Source organism: Carcharodon carcharias, chromosome 1 (assembly GCF_017639515.1).
Source record: "Carcharodon carcharias isolate sCarCar2 chromosome 1, sCarCar2.pri, whole genome shotgun sequence".
NCBI lineage: Eukaryota > Metazoa > Chordata > Chondrichthyes > Lamniformes > Lamnidae > Carcharodon > Carcharodon carcharias.
The window spans coordinates 79,311,057-79,331,746 of NC_054467.1; the positions used below are offsets into that span (position 1 = coordinate 79,311,057).

Below are 20,690 nucleotides of genomic sequence, written 5' to 3' on the forward strand. Positions count from 1 at the left end.
GATGGTTGTGATTGTTGGAGGTTAGTCATCTCAGCTCCAGGATGTCACTGCAGGTGTTCCTCAGGGTTGTGTCCTCGGCCCAACCATCTTCAGCTGCTTCATCAATGACTTTCCTTCTATCATAAGGTCAGAAGTGGGGATGTTCGCTGATGATTGTGCAATGTTCAGCACCACTCGCAACTCCTCAGATACTGAAGCAGTCCATGTCCAAACGCAGACAATATCCAGGTTTGGTCTAACAAGTGGCCAGTAACATTCACACTACACAAGTGTCAGGCAATGACCATCTCCAACAAGACAGAATCCAACCATCGACCCTTGATGTTCAATGACATTACCATCACTGAATCCGCCAGTATCAATATCCTGGGGGGTTACCAATATCCAGAAACTGAACTGGACTAGCTATATATATACCGTGGCTACAAGAGCAGGTCAGAGGCTAGGAATAGTGCGACGAGTAATTCACCTCCTGACTCCCCAAAGCCCGCTCACAATCTACAAGGCACAAGTCAGGAGTGTGACGGAATACTCCCCACTTGCCCGGATGAGTGCAGCTCCCACAACACTCAAGAAGCTTGACAGCATCCAGGACAAAGCAGCCCGCTTGATTGGCACCACATCCACAAACATTCACTCCTTCCACCACCGACGCACAGTTGCAGCAGTGTGTACCATCAACAAGATGCATTTCAGGAATTCACCAAGGCCCCTTCGACAGCACCTACCAAACCCACGACTACTACCATCTAGAAGGACAAGGGCAGCAGGTAGTAGGAACACCACCAACTACAAGCTCCCCTTCAAGTCACTCACCATCCTGGCTTGGAAATATATCGCCGTTCCTTCACTGTCGCTGGGTCAAAATCCTGGAATTCCCTTCCTAACAGCACTGTGGATGTACCTACACTACATGGACTGCAGCGGTTCAAGGCGGCAGCTCACCACCCCTTCTCAATGGCAACTAGGGACGGGCAATAAATGCTGGCCCAGCCAGCAAAGCCCATATTCCGTGAACGAATAAAAAGACAACTACTCATTTTTTATTTTGAACTATTTACAAACAGCGAAGGCCAATGATAATTACATACTTGCTTTATTGTTTGAAACAGTTAGAAAATTAGAAGTTAGAAAATGGAAAGATTATTTATCAATAGCTGGTTTCTTTTTACTCCAAGAAAGAATTGAAAGGTTTTATTGTTTGTCCTATATGATTTAAACCTAAATGGACATCATAATGCACAGAATAAGAAAAAAAACGCAAATTAGGAGGAGTAGGCCATTCGACCCCTCATGGCTGCTCTGCATTGTGGTCTATCTGGCATGATTGACATGGAGAGTAATCAATCATGAGAAGCTCCTTGCATCTTTATTTTGACTAAATTCAGTTTAAAAATTCTGCTCAGAAAAATATTTTAAAGAACTTTTAAAGCTGAAAGTTAATCTTTGCTCAACTGTACGAAAAATAAACATATGAGCACTTTATGAGGCTATTTTTGCTTTTTATGACAATCTGTTTATTGAATATTGTAAACATCAGCAAACTCATTAATATTTCAGTGCAGGAATTTTAATATGGAAACAATTTGATAATGGGAATACAATGGGGCAGGCAGAGCAGGTGCCTGATGACCTAAAAGGGACAAGGGGTAGTTTAAGTTTTTCAGATCCCCGACATTGCAAGGATCCAATGATGCCAGTCACTGACTCCCCAATGCCCCCTTCTCCCAATCTCCTGACTTCCAAAATTACGTTCTCAGAATTTTTCCTCTCTTGACCACAAATGTTGTAATCTCACTCACCCCTCCCAATGCCCCTAAAACCCAGGATACTGCTCTCAGCACACTCAGACACTATGATCCACCCACCTTCATCCCAGTATTATCAGACCCTGGGATTTAATGGATTGTGAGCTATTTACTCACCATACAAGCTTGACACTGAAATAGAGTGCATCAAAGCTATCCTGTGAGATTGGGTTACCCCAATCAGATCATTGCTAGCTGTGTATTATGCACACTTAATAATGGGCCTAAAGCCACCACTTTCAGACCTGAAAAGTGTCCAGCCTACCACAAATTACCCTGGAAGGGTAAAGTATTTCATAAATTTGAACAACAGGTGAAACTAGCTATTTTATGCTGCTACTATGCAGTAGCAACACAAGTGGTTTCCTCTGCCAATATGATGCTGCTGTCAAGCCAAAAAGACATTCTGCTTACGACACAAATGAGTAAGTAGCATATGAATTTCAGTGCTGATATGATGCCAGGTCTGTAAACCATGCGTCCCAACGACAGGTGGATTGTATTAAACAGCACAATCCTTCATCTATTTGCAATAGGCAGAGTACTAACCATAATCAATCAATCCATGCTTGCAAAACTCAGAACATAGGGCAGAAACTTACCTGTGTTGGGCAGCCTGGGCAGGAGCAGGGGCCAGTGTGGAGCCGATCGCCATCTGCAATCAGCTGCGTGTCACCATTTAATGTGGGAGGGCCAATTAAGGCCCACCCAGCATGATGCACGGCCGGTAGCGCTCAGCGCTACCTGTGCGGGCGGGGGGAGGAGGGAGAGTTGGGGCCTGTGTTCTTTCGCTTATGTGCACGCAAGAGTGCTAGAATCTCCATGAGACATGGAGCTGTATCAGGGAGATTAAGTTGCTTAAAAAATTTAGTTATAAATAAAGTGCAAAATTATTTAAACATGTCCTCTCATGTGACAGTGTAATTTAATTAATAAAAGCTTTAGGAAACCTCATCCCACTCGTGGATGAGGTTTCCTGAAAAACGCAAAGGCCGCTTGGGCTCTTGGCCGGCCTGCCAACCTTAAGGTTGGACAGGCAGCATTGCAAACAGCTTTAATTGTTTTTTAAATCACCTTCTTAGGGCGTTGACAGTTTGGCAGGTGCGCAGCCGCCTCCGGCGCACGCCCACTTGTCGAAAGATCTAAATAACATGCAATGACGCATGCCCAACATCACCTCGCCTCATTTTGTGCATCGGCATGCCCGGCCCGCCCCCTCACGCCTACGACAATATTCAGGCCATAATATCTAACATTAGATGTGATTCTACAAGTAGGCGGCGCTGGCTGAACTGAGTGTGCTAAGAATTACACTAACAACCAATTTAAGATTATCAGTCAGGCTCGCAATGTAGCTCACTTACTCTTGCTAGAAGCTACATATATTCATATGCAAAGATCTGTCCTCTGCAGGCAAAATGAATATGTCCAAACATTGCATCCTTTTTGAATAAACAAAGACATGGGGGCCAACAGCTCCCTGGTGTATTCACCATGAAAAATCTGTCAACCAATCAGAGCTGACTTTTTTATTTATTTGTTTGTTCATGGGATCTGGGCGTTGCTGGCTAGGCCAGCATTTATCACAGATCCCAAATTGCCCTTGTTCAGAGGGCATTTAAGAGTCAACCACATTGCTGTGGGTCTGGAGTCACGTAGGCTAGGTCAGGTAAGGACAGCAGATTTCCTTCCCTAAAGGGCATTGGTGGACTAGATGGGTTCATTCTGTGGATTACAACAATTGGCAATGGTCATCATTAGACTTTTAATTCCAGATTTTTATTGGATTCAATTTTCACCATCTGACATGGTGGGATTTGAACCTGAGTACCCAGAGCATTACCCTGGGTCTCTGAAATACTAGTCCAGTGACAATACCACTATGCCACCACCTCCCTGAGCTGCCATTTCTCATGCAATATAAACTTATGTTACCTTTGAAATTTAGCATTCTTGCATTTGTCTTGATGAGCATGTCAGGATAGCACACCTCTTTTTAACTCTCTACTCCAAATGGTTTGTTCCAGTTGAAGACAGAGTACCCATTGCAGGAACAATCAAGAAATTCATAATAGAGTTGATTTCCCACTCAGGTACTCCACATCAGATATAGTACACACAGGGAACTTTAGTCTGGAACTCGCTGGCCTGTAGCCCTTGATTTTCCATCCACTAATTTAAATGTACAGTAAATAATTGCATGCTGGTCTGTAATTTTCAAATTACTGCTATCTCAACAAGCACTACCTCTCATTGAAAATAGTTCAGAAATCACTCCTAATGTCTACTCACAGAGAAGTCCCAATTTTATTTTTGTTAAGTCTTCATACAATGTCGTATACAGAGGTGATATTTTCTTTCCACCGCCCCAACCTTGCCAACACTCCAACAATTAGAAGGCATGAAGTTTATACTGATGAATGAATTACATCTTCAGTGTTTGTTAGTTGGGTCTCAATGCCTTAATATATATGTGTGTACACAGGCTGCAGTTATTAATTGTGGTGGTAAACTATTGCCTCAAGGGTTGAAGAAGTGATAGTGTTTGCAATACCCAAAGGTTAATGACACTGGCAACAACTGAACAGCTGAGCTTATTTCTACAATCTGAAATATGCAGTTTATCCCAGAATCCAAAGCTGCCATCTGCATTTGCTTTATTGTCATCTTTACTACATCAATTTTAAAAGGGGGTAGACATTTTTCCAATCTGGTGAGCACTCAAGCAGCATACCACTTCTTTTATTGAGCATTAATGTTCAACACACTGCTGAAATCTATTAATGTGCGTATTTTTATTAAAACATTTTATTTTTGTTAAAATTGAAACAGAACACTGAATGTTGTTTAAACTGCAATCACGGAGTAAAGAATTGTCATTCTAAAAGGCATTTTTGCCCTCTCCAAAGGCTCATATTTTACTTCTGCCTGTTACTACTGCTGTGACTACAAAACTAACCGCAGCTTTCCTACAATGGGTAAAAACATTTATTTTGTTGCAATAAAATAGCTCACTTTAAAGACTAGAAATGACAACTATTGACTACAGTTTCAAATTGTTTCACAAATTACTATCTTAGGGACACTGGAACAGAAATAGGCCTTCCAACCTCTCAAGCCTCTTCTGCCATTCAACTGGACCATAGCTGACCTGTAGCTTACACCAATTTACTCACTTTGGTTCCTTAATATCCTTGTCTAATGAAAACCTATCTATCTCAGCTGTGAAATTTTCAATTACCTAACTCTAATTTTAAGGTTATGCCTCATTGCTCTGGATGCCCCACCAAAAGCTATAGAGAGATAGTACCCTATAATATTCTTAAACATCACAACTAGATCACCCCTTAATCAATCACACACACCAGTGGTATTATACTATCTCCTGTGCAATTAGAGTCCAGGCCTCATATTCAGGAGTTTCCTCGGATTTAGTAGTTAGGAGGAATGCTGGTTTAGTAAAGACTGCAGGGATGGTTTGAAACTTTAACAAGAGTGGCTTTCAGAAATTGAGAATACTAGGCACTGGAGTTCACAAAAGTACAGTAGATTAGTCTAGAAGTTTATAAGGGCAGGGGAAGTCCTGGGGTTTTAAGCACTAGGTACAATTTGTGGGGCTTTTACACCATGAGGAAGTGTCCCGGGTTTGGGCAAAACTGCTACAGTGCCTTGTGATTCTGCAGTATTATGTGTGGCTTAGAGCCAGGTAGAAGAAATTGAAAAACAAATGCTGAAGTAATTCATCAATCAAGGAAGAACTTAAGTAGTATTTCCAGAAGCTGGCAGTAAATAAACACATGGCTACAATAATAAATGACAACCGTATTTACACAACCTCTAGCACATATCAAATAATTCCTGATAAAATATTCAGAAGTACCTATTTTATTTTGTTTCTACATTAGCGGGCAGGGTCTGGAGTGGAGCAAGAGTGCATGTCATTGATGAAGAATTTTGAAAATTTTTAATTAGTGCTTCTGTTAACAACAGCAGCTGTATCTAACAAGATTTAAGTAAATAGTGGCCACTTATATTTAACAATTCCAAAACAAAAAAGAGAACTGGTGTTCAAGGCATGTATTTTGCTTTTTGAGGTGGACTATCTTTTGGAAATAAAAATAAGTTAATAGTTTTTATGTGAAATAAAGTTTCTTAAATGTACTTACTTTTCATGTGCTTTGAAAAAGGAAACAAAAATAGTGCAGAGCCAAGGCACAGTTTGACATTTGTACCCCTGTAAAGGCAGGTACTAAAATTAAAGGAAGTAGGAAACAGTGGAATGTTCTACAATGGATATGTAATTGGTTGACCAATAAACAACAGGCGGTGGCGGCACAGGGATTGGGAGAATGCGAACACTGGAGTCCACAACTAGACTGTTTTGGGACCAGTTTTGTTTAATTTCTTTATAAATGATCTGGAACTAGGAGCTTCAGATTACACAAAACCAACTAAGTGGTTGACTCCAGGTCTGCACAGATAAGTTACAAGAATTCTTCAATATACTTGACAATTGGGCAGACAAGTAGTAGATGAAATTCAACGCAGACCAGTGCAATGGGACAGAAAATCCAGGAAAGGGCTATTACTTCAACAAAAAGAAAATATTAGCATGGAAAGTAAAAGACATTTGCCGCCCTGATTAACAATTAACTAAAGCTTGGTGAAAGTAACGAAATCAAATCCGATATTGTGATGTATTTAAAAGGTCAATATTGAACTGAAGTAGTAAGGTAATCCTGCCAGTTTATAAATCATTGGTATGGCTGCACATAGAATATTGTGCACAAATATGGTTATCACAGTACAGTAAGTACATTGCAGAAATTCTAACAACTCAGAAGAGAGTAAACAGAATCATTAAGGAGATGAAGGGATAAAATTATTGAGACACGTTCTCACTGGAAAAATAGATGGTTGAAACAAGATGTGATTGTTATTTTCAGGATTCTAAAAGGACCAACTAACGTAGATAATGACAAGCTATTTCAACCTTGTCCAGAAGAGTAGAACCAAAGGACACAACCTGTGCTTGAAAGGGTAACAATATTTCTGTCAGCACATCAATCTATGGATCAAGCTCCCTAGGAAGATGGTGAGAGCAGCTAGCACTGATTCATTAAATTACAAATTAGATGGATTTCTTTTTAAAAGAAAAAAAAAACGTTTTAGGATACATCACGAGTAATTTTAAATATGACATTTGGTAAATGCTTGAGAGAAACAGTTCAGTTTGATCTTAGGGTTCCCAAAGCTCTCCACCTATGGGCTTTTCTTCATGCTTGGGTTTGTTGTAGGCTGTTAGAGATTAATTGATATGACTAGTCAATTATCCTGTCTTGTGACTGCCAGAATGTTAGGAGGCAAACCTTGGTCTTTTCTCATCTAACAATTCCTATGTTCCTAAGTTGCCATGTACCAAAAAACAGGAATTCGTTTTCTGATATATATTTATTTCAATTATTCACACTTTTCCACACTGTTCCAAAGAGACAGGCTTAAAAGGAGAGAAGTTTGTGGCATGCATTCTCTCTGTGAAATAAAAATTAAGGCCTTAATAATAGCTTTAATATGAACCTTCTAAAAAAACCGAAATCATGTGAATTTATAGATTACCTCATCACAAAGCACTTTATAAACAATTGATTGCATGAATAAAGCTGTTAAAATGTATTCTCCGATTGGTTTTCATATAGTTCAAAAAAAGAAAATAACTCAAGAAAATCTGTTACAGGATAAAGGAGGACAGATTTGCACAGTACAATGAGAAAATCATCCTGGTGCAAGGTCAAAAATTCTGCTCTCTACACATACTCAAACTGCAGCATCCAGGAAATTTTAAGCACAGAGGGAAAACTGTGATTGAGTGCAAGCCCAGGCTTTTGAGATTGGCTAAGGTATTGAAGGCTGAGACCTTGAAGGAAAATCCTTACTGAAAGTATGAGAATATAATTGCATATAAATGTAATAATCTTATTGTAAAGGTTTATATTTTGTAAAACCTTATTTCAAACATCAGGAATTTTAGATATTGAGAAAATTAATGATGGTGAAAAGACATAGAGCAGAGGTTTAGGCCCCTCCTGCGGGCAGGATATTCCAGTCCCACTGAAGTCGACGGACTTGGGAATGGCTCATTGCATTTTATGGTCCCGCCCCTGGCACGACGAGGCCGTAAAATTCCACCCTTTGATTTTCTTTGAACAATTTGATTCATTCACCTGCTTCTTTTACTTATTCAAGGGCTCTCCTGGATAATCATCCAAGCCTGGGTGGATGAAAGACATTTACTATTCGGTAGCCACTTCCCTCACTTTGGATTTGCACATTCCCTGAATGTTCAGTTCTTTAGTCCGGTTTAATGTTGAGGTAATGTATGACTGAAAAGTGTGATTTTAAAAAGTATGAGAGAAAAAGTGACAGGAAAGTACCACAGGAAGTGTGGGCTATATGCAAGAATTTTAATATACTAACTATACAGAAGTAATATGTTTTATACATAATGCAAAGAAATTGGGTAATTCTTTTACCCCAAATCTAGAACTTTTACATCCATTTCATTCTACATTGTAAATTACAAGCTGGTCAGGAAGCAGTTTATCTGCCCATCCTCCCCCTTACATCAAGAGTATTCACCAGGGTGTGTCTGAGGGCACTGCCAAGTTACCTCATTCTGTCAGAACCGCTCCTGATGGGCTCAGCAGACCCTAAATTTTTGCTGTGGGCCTATACTGAGGCCCATAGTTTAAAAGGCAATCAACAATACAAAGAGAAGTGGCTGCTGTTGCCGCCAGTGCCAAATATCACAGGAGAAGAAAATAGTTTTGTTCAAGTTCCGTCTTCAGACTGAGCAGTCACTGATACTCAGGTTTCTGCTGTCTCCATAGGCCTGGCATTCCTGTTGCACTGTTACAAGTGGAGGCTTTAAATTATTTAAATGAGGTCCCCCATTCTGGGATTGGATCAGAGTCACTGCAAGAGTCTCCCAGTGGGTGGGTATTCTGCCCCCCACAGTTCCAGCATCACTGTTATGACAAACTATAGGGACTATTTAATACATCACTGATTACAGTGATTGAATAAGTCAAATTGTGTTTCTATTTATCAGAATAGATATAGAAATGCAAATGATTATTCACACACAAATGCCATAATTATGTGCGTATTTGTGTGAAAACTAAATCAGCAGGTTTGATTACTGTTCAATGTTCAGTTGAACCATGGTAGTTAATTTTAAATTGGGTGTCAGCCAAGGCTCAGTTGGTAGCACTTGCCCGAGTCATAAAGTTGTGGGTTCAGGTCCCACTTCAGGACACGAGCACGGAAATTAGAACTGACACTCCAATGCAGTACTGAGAGGATGCTGCACTGTCGGAGGTGCCACCTTTTGGATGAAACATTAAACAAGGGGCAGAATTTTCCCGTTGGCGAGCAGGCCTATTAAGGCCACTTAAAACCTAATTAACTCAATTTAATGAGCTGCCCGTCCAACTTTAAGATTGGCGGGCAGGTGAACAGCCCTGAAGGCCTTTGCAACTTTCATGAAACCTCATCCATGGGCGGGATGAAGTTTCATGAACTGTTCTAAAAGCTAATAAAAATTTATACATTTATTCTTTGACATGTCCCAGCTCATGTGATAGTGTCACATGAGGGGACAAGTTTTAACAGTTTAAAAATCCTTTATTTAAAAGTTTTACGCTGAAACACATCTCCTTGAGGCACCTCGGTGCCTCAGGGAGATCTCCGCGCTCTTTCGCGCATGAACCATTCAGGAAATACCCCACTGCCCACACAGGGAGCACTCAGCGCTCCTGGGCACACGTCACGATGGGCGTGACTTAATTGGCCCACCCATGTAAAATGATCGGCGCGTCCCCAATCCGGGGCGCTGATCAGGTTCATGCCCACCCCTGCACAGCCCCCCCAACGGGGGGCCAAGGTCCCATTTGCCTTTTCAGATGGACATAGAGGATCCCAAGGCACTTTTTCAAAAAAGAACAGAGGAGTTATCCCCTGGTGTCCTAGCCAATGTTTATCTCTCAATCAACATCATAAAAAGATCTGATCAATATCACATTATTGTTTGTGGGGCTTGCTGCGCACAAATTGGTTGTTGCGTTCTGTAAATTGCATTAGTGACTGCTCTTCAGAAGTGCTTCATTGACTGTAAAGCACTTTGAGACATTTAGTCTCAAGTCACTAGTTAAATGCAAGCTTTTTTTTATAAAAACACAGGTTACTGTAGTATAAGGGTCTGCCGTACAAATGGTTAACATGGGACTGAATGCAGTACCGCCCACACAGAGATGTAAGAGAACACATGACCCTCACCTAGGCATCAGTGTAGTATTGGACAGAGCCTTATGTAGAAGCAAGAATGGAGACAGCTCCTAGCTTGGACTCTCACTGTAGCTAACAAATACTTACTGTTAAACTACCTAAGACCACAAATACCTTAATAAGACCTACCAAACTACACCCAACACCCTACAATAGTTTCACAGAAAGGAAACAGGAGGCAAGTAATAGTCCTGGAGAGTTAGGGCAGCATGTAGGCTGGGGTAGTGTTTGGAAGATAATCCGGGGATCCAGAAGTGTGGACCACACAATGACAGTGTTATGGCAAAGTTTCAAAATCTGTATTCAGGAACAGAAAGGATGCTGGTATGTATTAGTTTTAGTAATTACAAAGAAAACAATTGGTTATTTGCATTATCTGAATGGATCTTTTCCAAGCAGGTGACCTTACATGGCAGCGCTCCATTATGAGGCCATGTTACTGGCATTTTCCAGTTGGAACTATTTAAAATGTTGTTCTAATTTTTTTTAAATAACCTATTAGGGAAACAGCTTGGATTGAAAATATTTCTCCAGGTAGAATCACTAAAATTCTGATTCTACTATTAAGGATCTGCTAAATAAAATAACTGTAGAAAAAATTTTAGAACAATTTTAAATAATGCAGCCCATCCCCCTTCCAGCTTTGCTAGTCAATAGTTAAATGCAATTTTTTTTACATAAAAACACAGGTTACTGTAGTATAAGGGTCTGCCATACAAAGGGTTAACATGGGACTGAATACAGTTCCACCCACGCAGATGTAAGAGAACACATGACCCACACCTAGGCGTCAGTGTAGTATTCAACAGAGCCTTATGTAGAAGCAAGAATGGAGACATCTCCTAGCTTGGACCCTTACTATAGTTAATAAATACTTACTGTTGAACTACCTAAGACAATGAATACCTTAATAAGACCTACCAAACTACACCCAACACCTTACAACAGTTTCATGGAAAGGAGGCAAGTAATAGTACTGGAGAGTTAGGGCAGCATGTAGGCTGCCTGTAAAGCATTGATAATTTGGACTGACCATGAAGCAACATTCCTCGTTACCTATAATTTAATTAAATAAACACACATAAATGTCCTCAGGTAGGATGAGCTTAATAATTATTTTCATCTATCATTTTTTTCATTCAATACCAATTTCTCATTGAAAAAAAATTCTGGAAAAATTCTATAGACCAGGAAGTGATGAACATAAACTAATCCAAAATCTAAGTTTATTAAACACATAGGTATGGGTTCTCTCATTGAAAACACCTATGTAAATAGTTGCTATGAGCTTTTGCCTTGTTAAGCATGTCCACACCTACCCTGTGTAATTTTTTTTTCTGTGATACCTATAGATGGCACTGTAGTGATTTTGTCACATATTGGGTGTTGCAAAAATTTCTGACTACAGTGCAAGCCATTTCCCACAGCGTTTCTTAAGGTAAGCACTGTGTGAACTTGTGCTCTGGTAAAGGTTGCAGGCTGTTGATTAGCTGTAAGTTCATTTTTATTACTGAAAGTTTGAGACATTAATGTATAATATTAGATTTAGAGAGAGAAATATTCAACTAAATATTGCTGTTTGGGAACTTTGCTCTCCTTGCCTTGCACTATTGCCTGCATTTTTGTGAAGCAAAAGAAATCATCTAAAATTGAAATACTGTCGATCTGTAAAAGAAAATCACTTCCCTGCTTTTACAGTGGGCCCTACTCCCAAGTTGTCCTAATAGCTGCAAAAATTACTGCACCCTCCTCTTCCCAGCATCACAGGACAGTCCCATTAATCTTAAAAACTGATTTCATGACCGAAACATTAAAAAAAAATAAATCTTTGGCCCCACTGCTCCCAAACCCTTACTTCTGCTCCATGCTGAGTAAAAACAGGCTATCCTCCCATCAACAGCACCAAAAGCAAATGTACTAATTATTTAAAGCCATATCAAGCATCATATCAAAACTGTGGATCCAAAAAAAAATAGCTTGGAAAATCTTTGCAAATTTTTAAGAAACCCAATAGAAGAAAAACTTACAAAAAAAACTTGTTATAAGTTGACAGTTTCAGTGAAAGCCTAGAAAACTGACAAGGGGAGCCGCAGCAGACCAAGGTCCAAATATGTGATGGGGCATGGATTTGCTCAAGGCTGTTGGAGAAGGTATAAGAATCAAGGTTCAATCAGTAGTGGAGGAAGAGGGCCATCTGTGTCCAGCACCCAAGGAAGGAAGCTTCAAGGACAGTAATGGGAACAGGAAAGTGGCAACAGAACCAGTCAGCTGTGAGGAACTAGTCATTGCACTCACTCTGGTAGAAGCAAGCAGGAACGTGTTAAAAGTTTATTTTTAAAAGTCAAGTTTAAAACTGCTAAACCTACTTGAGTTCCCCCAGTGATATTAAAGTATAAGACAGACATTGAAGATTTCAAAGGATAAGTAGGGAGTAACAATAAAGATCAAGTAAAGTAAGATTCAAGTGATAACGAATATCAATAGACAAACAAAAGAAGAGTGTGATGGACATTGTAGCAGAAAATATGACAGCAGAAAAAATGACAAAAGCACAAAAGGAGATGTTAATGGAGGTACTTATCAGAAAGTATGCATAGACAAGATTACATATATATTTATACAAGCACGCATGCATGCGCATGCACACACGCACACACACATGCACATGCACACACATGCACACACACACACTAGGGAAAAGATGACAATAGATAGAATATTGGTTTAAAAACAGTAAAGTGAAGATGGCCAAAAACGTGAAATTTTCACACAAGGAAAAGATTTGGAGACACTTGCCTCAGGAATTTTGCTATTTTTAATATATTCTGAGTGATTTCCCAGATATTACAAAATAAAATTAACTGTGTATTTGGTTCACTCACATACTCTTAACTATTTCTGTACTAATCTTTATCTAATTTTTCCCTTTTTTCTCTCCCCCTTAACATGGACACGCTTTCTCTTGTTATCAGATCTGTACCTCAATTGCTTTTACTTTTTCTTACCCTCCCTGCATGTGTGTTCTTTCTTTTGGCTTTATCTCCATCCTGTTTATTCTAATTGTACCTGTATGTCTCTGACATGTATTCCTTTTCAGAGTTACAAATTTTCCACCTTATTATATAGCTCATAAAGCAAGAATAGACATGGCCACTGGCCAGAGGTGGCGATCAGATCTAAAAGAGATGTTACCTGAAACTTGGAAGAGGGAAGGAGGGCAATATGTTCAATGTTGGACTGGGAATGAATTAGAACACAGCCAGTGGTTCTGATGCAGCAGGATAAAGGGAGTATTAAAGGACAATAAGGACAATAGCTGGAAGGGAAATGGGAAAGATGTTGCAATGCCTTTGTGCTTGGAGTATAGCAAAACATTGCTTGAGTCAGAGTCCAGGACAAAGCAAAATACTACTGCAGATGGGCAGCTCAGGTTTTAAGAGAATACATATGTTTAGTTAACATCAAGGATAGCAGATCAGTTGATTTTCTGAGGACTGAACCAGTTGATTCTGTTTTAATTTTCAGTACTACATATAGTACTTGTAAAATCAGCTGCTCTAATAGTGCCAAAGTTGGAAACATGGTGCTCCAGCTTTAAAAAAATATGTATGATCAGCTAAATCAACCCAGTATGTCTCTACTTTGGAAAATGGAGTCAGAATGCAGTGAAAGGGTGCATGGAACATAGGAGAGGAATGGGGATGGGTGAAGCTACTGATGCAACTATTAAAACGGAGCAGAAATGCAGCATTGGAGTTGGCTTGTGAGGCAGCAGTGCAAAGCTGGAGTAATGAGGGTAGGGTTTTTGTGGTAAGGAGGGGGAAGGGATGCTAGAGAGCAGAAAAGCTAGCAAAAGGGGCAAAATGCTTAAGTTAGAGGAATGAGAGGAAGAAAAAAATGGGGAACATTATGGCAACAAAGAACATTGAAATTTCATAGACTGATAGGTAAAAAGGCTGATGAGTTACCCACATGCAAGTAACAGTGAAATCTCTAAGGTTGGGGATGTTACTAAAATACATGGCAAACAATGAGATATAATACAATCGGATTCAGAACAACACTGACCAACAGGTGAGCCTGTACTGGCAGAGACAGTATAATAAAGGACTCAAATTTTATAGTTCCTTCATGAACTTGGGAAATCGCAAAGGACTTTACAACCAATTCGGTATTTTGTTGACGTATAGTCATCGTGGTAATGTAGGAGCCATGGCAGCCAATTTGTTCACAGCAGGTCCCGCAAACAGTAAAGTGATAATGATCAGATAATCTGTTCTAGTTACTTTGTTTGAGGGTTAAATGTTAGCCAGAACACCATGCAGAACTTCCCTGTTCTCCTATGAATAATGCTGCGAGATCTTTTATGTCCATTTGAATGAGCACATGGATCCCTGGTTTCATATCTACTTTGAAACCACAACCTCTGGCAACCCAACACCCCCTGGTACCACACTGAACCATCAGGCTAGATCATGTGCTCAAATCCCTGGAATGGAGTTTGAACACATGACCTGCTGACTCAGAGGTGAGAATGCTACCACTGAGCCATAGCTGATGATGGCTGAATTATAAAAGAATTAATATGGAAGCAGGGTGCTAAAAGAGGAAGTGGAGCCAGATTTCCTCAGTATTTCTGTTGAATTTCCACCATAAGTCCAACTGGAGTCTCATGGGGGAGACTTTTCTCTCCGTCAGGCGGGCCGGTCGGGAGCGGGCGTGGAGCCAATCACCGCCCGCGATCAGCTGCATGCCGCCATCTTACGTCGGCGGGCCTTAAGCGTGACGCACATGCCTATGCAGGCAGGGGGAGGGGGGGAGAGTCAGGGCCTGCGCTCTTTCACGCATGCGTGCGAAAGAGCGCAGAAATCTCCCTGAGGCATGGAGCTGCCTCAGGGAGATTAATTTCATTATGAAACAGTGGAAAACAGAAAAGAAAATTATTCAGACATGTCCCCTAATGTGTTACATGAGCTGGGACATGTTCATATATTTTAATAAAAAATTTTATTGTATTTATAAACCCTTCAAGAAACCTCATCCCGCCCATGGATAAGATTTCATGAGAAATGCGAAGGCCACTTGGGCTTTTTGCCTGCCCGCCAACCTTAAGTTGGACAGGCAGCCCTCACAATGACTTTAATGAGGTAATTAATGGCCTTAACAGGCCTTTGACAGGTCGGTGGGCGCGCAGCCGATTCCGGTGCGTGCCCGCCGAACTGAAGATCAGAATGATGCGCAGTGACATCAGGATGCACACCCGACGTCACCGCGTGTCATTTTATGCCCGCCCCCGCACACCGAACAAAGAATTCTGGCCATGAAACCATTCAGGGAAGGTCCGGAATGCAATATATTAAGTTTCAGCCTTCATTGGGAAATCCCTGTACTCCTGGTAAGGGGCCCTTACAAGGAAGTCATATCAGGATGGATGAGACAAAAGGACGAGATGCCCTTTACTCAGGCCGCACATTTTCCCATCACTTAAGAGGTCGTTAAGCCAAGTGAGCTGAGACATACTAGCCTCTAGTAGGGCAGATGTTGGTCCCTCCGGAGAGGGAAATGAATCCCGATGATAGAAGCAATCTAAGTCCCTGACAATTAGGTAATTAAAAAATAATAATTATCTCCCTTAAACTGGAGCCGAATGCAGTCTTGGGGAATGTGGGTGAAACAGGTACCAAGATGCACCCAAATTGTTGCCCTTACACTACCCCACAGACTCCGACTGGGTCAGTGTTGGAGGGTGCTGTTGAAATCACAGCTCTCAGATTTACAGGGCAATGAATGGGATATTAGATTTTACAGTAGATAAATCTGAAACTGCTGTGCTTAGCTGCTGTATGTAAGACACAGTGTTGCATTTGCAAAAGTTAAAATACAAATCTGAAGAGTTTGTACTGCTATGGTTTAAGACAGTATTCATATTCTGTGCAAAATACTGAGTGAAATTCTGGTCACTGAATCATAGGAAAATATCATTGGTCTTAAGAGGATAGAGTGACAACCAACAAGGCAGAGGCAGCTGGTGATGTTTTTGACCAGCCTGACAAAGTTAGACATGCGTAATGAAATCAGCATGTTGCCATAATAATGGGCCCTTCATGCATGTGCAAAGCATTGTACTTTTTGTCGAAAGCAAACTTTCATTAGGAGAAGAAAATAAGGTCACAAAAGAGGTGAGGGGAACCAGGAAATAGGTGCAAGGAGATGAATCTAATAATTACTTTGGCAAAGTTAACTACTTGCCTTGAACTTATTCTTGTTAATAAGTACATCATAAACCTGCATTGCTCCCTTTACATCTCACAGCTCAGGTCGCCCTTTCCCTCTCCCATTCCACCAGCTCTGGCTGCTGATCTCCTGGAAGCTCTTCTTATAGAATCTCACCATCATGATGCAGTGCACAACCCCACTGCTCAGCTCTGTCATGCTCACCCGAGACTGGAGCTCAGTCAGCAGTAACACTGACTGCCAGGTCGAATGCACACACAAAAATTTAGACAAGGCAGTACCTCTCAGCCGAGGAGGTGCTGTTGCAACAAAGATGGGTCTAGATGTCAAAATATAAATTATGAGATAAGGTAGCTGGGCCTGTTTACTTTGACGATTAGGTATTTGAATGGACATTTTCTAAATTGCAAAGGAATTACAATGGATAAAGATTAAATGTAGGAACAGAAATTAAGAAGTAATGTAAGAAGTCCGAAGAAGGGAAGTCAATCAAAGATTTTTCACTCAGAATAAAAGTGACATAGCAATGTTACTACTATCAATGAGTTTGAAACAATTGGATATGTTTTGAGAGAAAGGATTGAAGGATATCATGAGGAAGCCTATAGATGGCTTTGATCCGTGATAAATAAATGGAGGTCATTTTCAACATTCCCTTATGGGTGTACGTGGTGCAACAGATTGCCCACCCATTGCATAAACCATCCAATTTTCATTCTATTGATTACTCCACTAGATTTCTGTCCATGTGACGGAGGAGAAATCTACCCCACGTGGTCTTGTTTGGATCTAATTACACTTTTCTGTTCCTAAAAAATACTTCATGTATATAAAAATGTGCATCTCCTTAAATGTTAATAATGGACTTCCAGAATAAAAATCAATGGTAATATTGAAAAAAATTACATGAATAGGAGAAATTATATCTTCTGTTACTTTATATATCTCAGTTGCCCTTTGTTGTAAAAATTGCATTATTTCTAATTCCAGTTAGTTTATTTTTTTTTACCATTTTTTAACCAGTTCTGATGACAGAACATTGTCCCAAAATATTATCTATCTTTGCATATGCTGCCTGACCTGAGTTTTCCAGCACTTTCTTGTTTTCATTTCAATTTTCCAGCAGCTGCTGAATTTTGCTTTTATTTTATATTTTGTTCTCACCATAACTTTGTCATTTTTTTCAGCCTTGGTGTAGCTTGATATTTAGCAAATATAACAAATGGACATTTAAAACTGATCAAGAGATTTTTTAAAAATGATTTAACTTAAATAATTTTACCTTTCAGGATAAATATAGCCCTGTAGTATTCTACGGTCTTGAGAAAAAAAACTTTCCTTGGACCAAGAAAAAGTCTATCATGGTATGTCCTGTTTGACAGATCAATATATTTAGTCACAGAATCAAATCATCTACCTCAATAGAGAAAATGTCAAATACAATGTGCACACCTAAATTATCTTTCTGTCGACGTGGGCAATCTCGGATCATGGTTGCACCTCCCTAGTTGGTTTTGGGCTTAATCTGTATATGGGTCATTAAGTGCCCCAATGTAACAGGTACATTATACCTGCAACTGGATGGTCGTGATTTTACACCTACGTTCTAAGAAAATACTGCAGTTTCATCCTTTCCCACCACTGCCCTTCAAAAACAAAACAAGCGCGATTTAACCAAAGGCTGATGCTCATCTTCATCTCATACATCCCGTTTCTAATGTTTTCTAGTTTCCGCTGACTCATTAATCTGCAAAAAGAAATTATATACACCCCTGGTAGAATGCTTTATATATTTAGACAGATTGTCAAAAATGTAGTTTAATTTCTTCGAACGCCCTCTTGCCACCGCACACGAGCGAAAAAAAAATCATGCCAGTAAAATTCAGTTACTTCCGTCCTGATATATTCATCCCAATTTGATGCATTTAACAAGTTCAGTCGGAATATCGAGAGAAAACTGATGACAGACCGCCCAAAGAAGAGAAACAAGCAAATCGATTAAGAGCAACAAAGATGTTAAGGGTCAAGTAGTAGCACTGGGGCTATTAAAAGGTGTGACCAGCTCAAGGAGGGTACCTGCCAGGTCCCAATTTTTCCATCCCTTTTTGAGCACTTCGCGTACCTGTTCAATCCAAGACGGACCGTGCTCCTAACACATGCTACGTTCAAGATACCAGATCCCGGGCTATTAGTGGGCAGATATTCAACTGTCAGTCAGGGATCAGTGTAACTGAACACAATACCAGTTCCTGAGCCCGTCTAATTTCGATGTTTGACAGAATTAGTTGCCAATGTGCAAAGTTGAACGAAGAAACGTCATTGACGCAGCATAAATCAGGTTGGTATTTTATTCTAAATGTTTGGAGTTTGGAGACAGACATGCCAGGTGATGGGAACAGTTAGCGCAGTACACACATTGCCCAGAGTTCAGGAGCTCTGGCTTCAGTAGCAGCGCCAGACACACTCCTGCTGCAAAACACAGGCACAACACTCCCTTACACCCAACAGCACGGAAAACAGGTACATACGTCTCGGAATTTATTCCAGTGTCCGGGCTCCTTGTCATACTGCGAGATAGTCGTCAGCCATTGTTTATCATCCAGAAAATTGCCGCTGTCCGACGTCGCCCGTTGTCTGCCTTCTATTTGCAGGAAGGCTACAGCAACAACGCATATCAGGACCTTTATCATCTGGAACAGGAGAGAGGAAAATAAACACTATAAGTAAAGGAGGGGATGGGGGGGGTGGGGGTGGGTACGACGTGTGGGAACAAGTTGAAAGAATGCTGTTGAAATTGCCAGTCTGGATGTGGTATACCATTGCCCTTGCTTTTCGCTGCAGCTACCCGCTATAGGCAGCCTCCAGCTCCTCTCCCTCCGCACGCGACTGGCTCGAGCGCCGAGAGTTCAGGCAGCGAGTGCGCGCGACAGGCGCGCGAGTGCAAAACTGGCGCGTTCCAAACGTCGGGCGCGTTCCAAACGTCAGGCGCGAGCCCGGGCTGGGCGCGTTCCAAACGTCAGGCACGAGGCCAGCCCAGGATAGCAGTTCCTAGGATTTGGAGGCTTATTTAAATACACTGATAAATATCACTGGGTGCAATGCTAACACTATTTTGACAAACTAATATAAGTGCGTTCAGGAGACGGTGGTTGAAGAACGGGCAAAGTGATAGTCTGGTAACTTATAGTGACCAAGCTCAGGCTTAAATGTCTTCTTCCTACCCCCAACACCTTGCTTAAAATCTACTGCATTTCTATTTTTTTCGGTTCTGATGAAAGGACATCTTGACCGTTTGCTTTGTTTCTCTCCACAGACGCTGCCTGACCTGCTAAGTATTTCCAGCATTTCAAAAATCAGATTTCCAGTGCCCACAGATTTTTTTCTTCTTGGTGTTAAGTTGCGAGGACTTTGCTCAAAAGTTTCCCTATGCAGTTGCTTCAATATGTAATACATGCCAAGGTTTTAACGTCTGCCACGTTTGTGAAGTTTTTCCGCCCCTTGCTAACTCAGGGGAGTCGGATCAGCTTGATGGTTGTCTACTGAGACGAAGTTCATTTGATCCTAAAATGTTACTTATTCCCCCAAAGCAGGCACAATTGTAGTGTGTGACTTTATAAATGCACAAAATAACATCGCGACTTCATTGGCCACTCAGGAAGCTAACATATCAAATGTGAGAAACGTATTGCAGATCAGGCAAGTATGGCATCTTATACCAATATAATTACAGTTTCTCCTCGTATACATTATCAAACTAAATAGTTTTTGCTATAATGCCACTTTTAGAGTTCTGATTGTAAGCATTGCTTTTATTTTCTCCTCAAATACTTTAAAAATCGTGTGTTGTTGAAAATGAGAAGGGCCAATAAAAAGGCGCGGCCGTCGGTTCCCGTCCGAAAGTAGACTCTGATCCAACATTCCGTTTAGGATGTGTCATGAGAACTGGTCAATTTTGCTGTATCGTCACATTCAAAAGCGTTCTCGCAGATAATTGGCCTGCTGTGCATTCCTCGCATTCTCCATACTCATCCTAAATAATAAACATTAACGTTTAACAGTAGGATTTAATTGTCATTGCTGGTGCTGGAATTGCTAATATTGTAATTGCGCCATGAATGATTTGCTAAATAAAACATTTACTTAAATTAATTGCAAGAGGAGAACTCCAGCTACCCCGGCTCACCATTTCGCAAACTCATTCAAATGCAGCTGCACATTTCCGACCACCTGCAGCGTGTGACCCCTTTGCCAGGCCGGCATGTAATGCAGTCACACACAGCAACGTCTCACTTCGGTTATCCCGGA

The 20,690-nt window shown here is 40.7% G+C and overlaps 1 protein-coding gene across 8 annotated transcripts in view; it reads right to left on the bottom strand.

Annotated features, from left to right (window-relative positions):
• LOC121281782 (testican-3-like) overlaps window positions 1–19,292 on the bottom strand; it is a 697,102-nt gene extending 677,810 nt beyond the window's left edge. For all 8 annotated transcript variants that reach the window (XM_041194812.1, XM_041194784.1, XM_041194805.1 and 5 more), the window contains exons 1-2: window positions 19,203–19,292; window positions 18,914–19,075 (exon numbers count right to left, since the gene is read on the bottom strand). In XM_041194812.1, the coding sequence (XP_041050746.1) occupies window positions 18,914–19,075; window positions 19,203–19,205 (165 nt within the window). In that variant the 5' untranslated portion in view covers window positions 19,206–19,292. The remainder of the gene's footprint in view (window positions 1–18,913; window positions 19,076–19,202) is intronic.
• Between the last annotated feature and the right edge of the window lie 1,398 nt (window positions 19,293–20,690).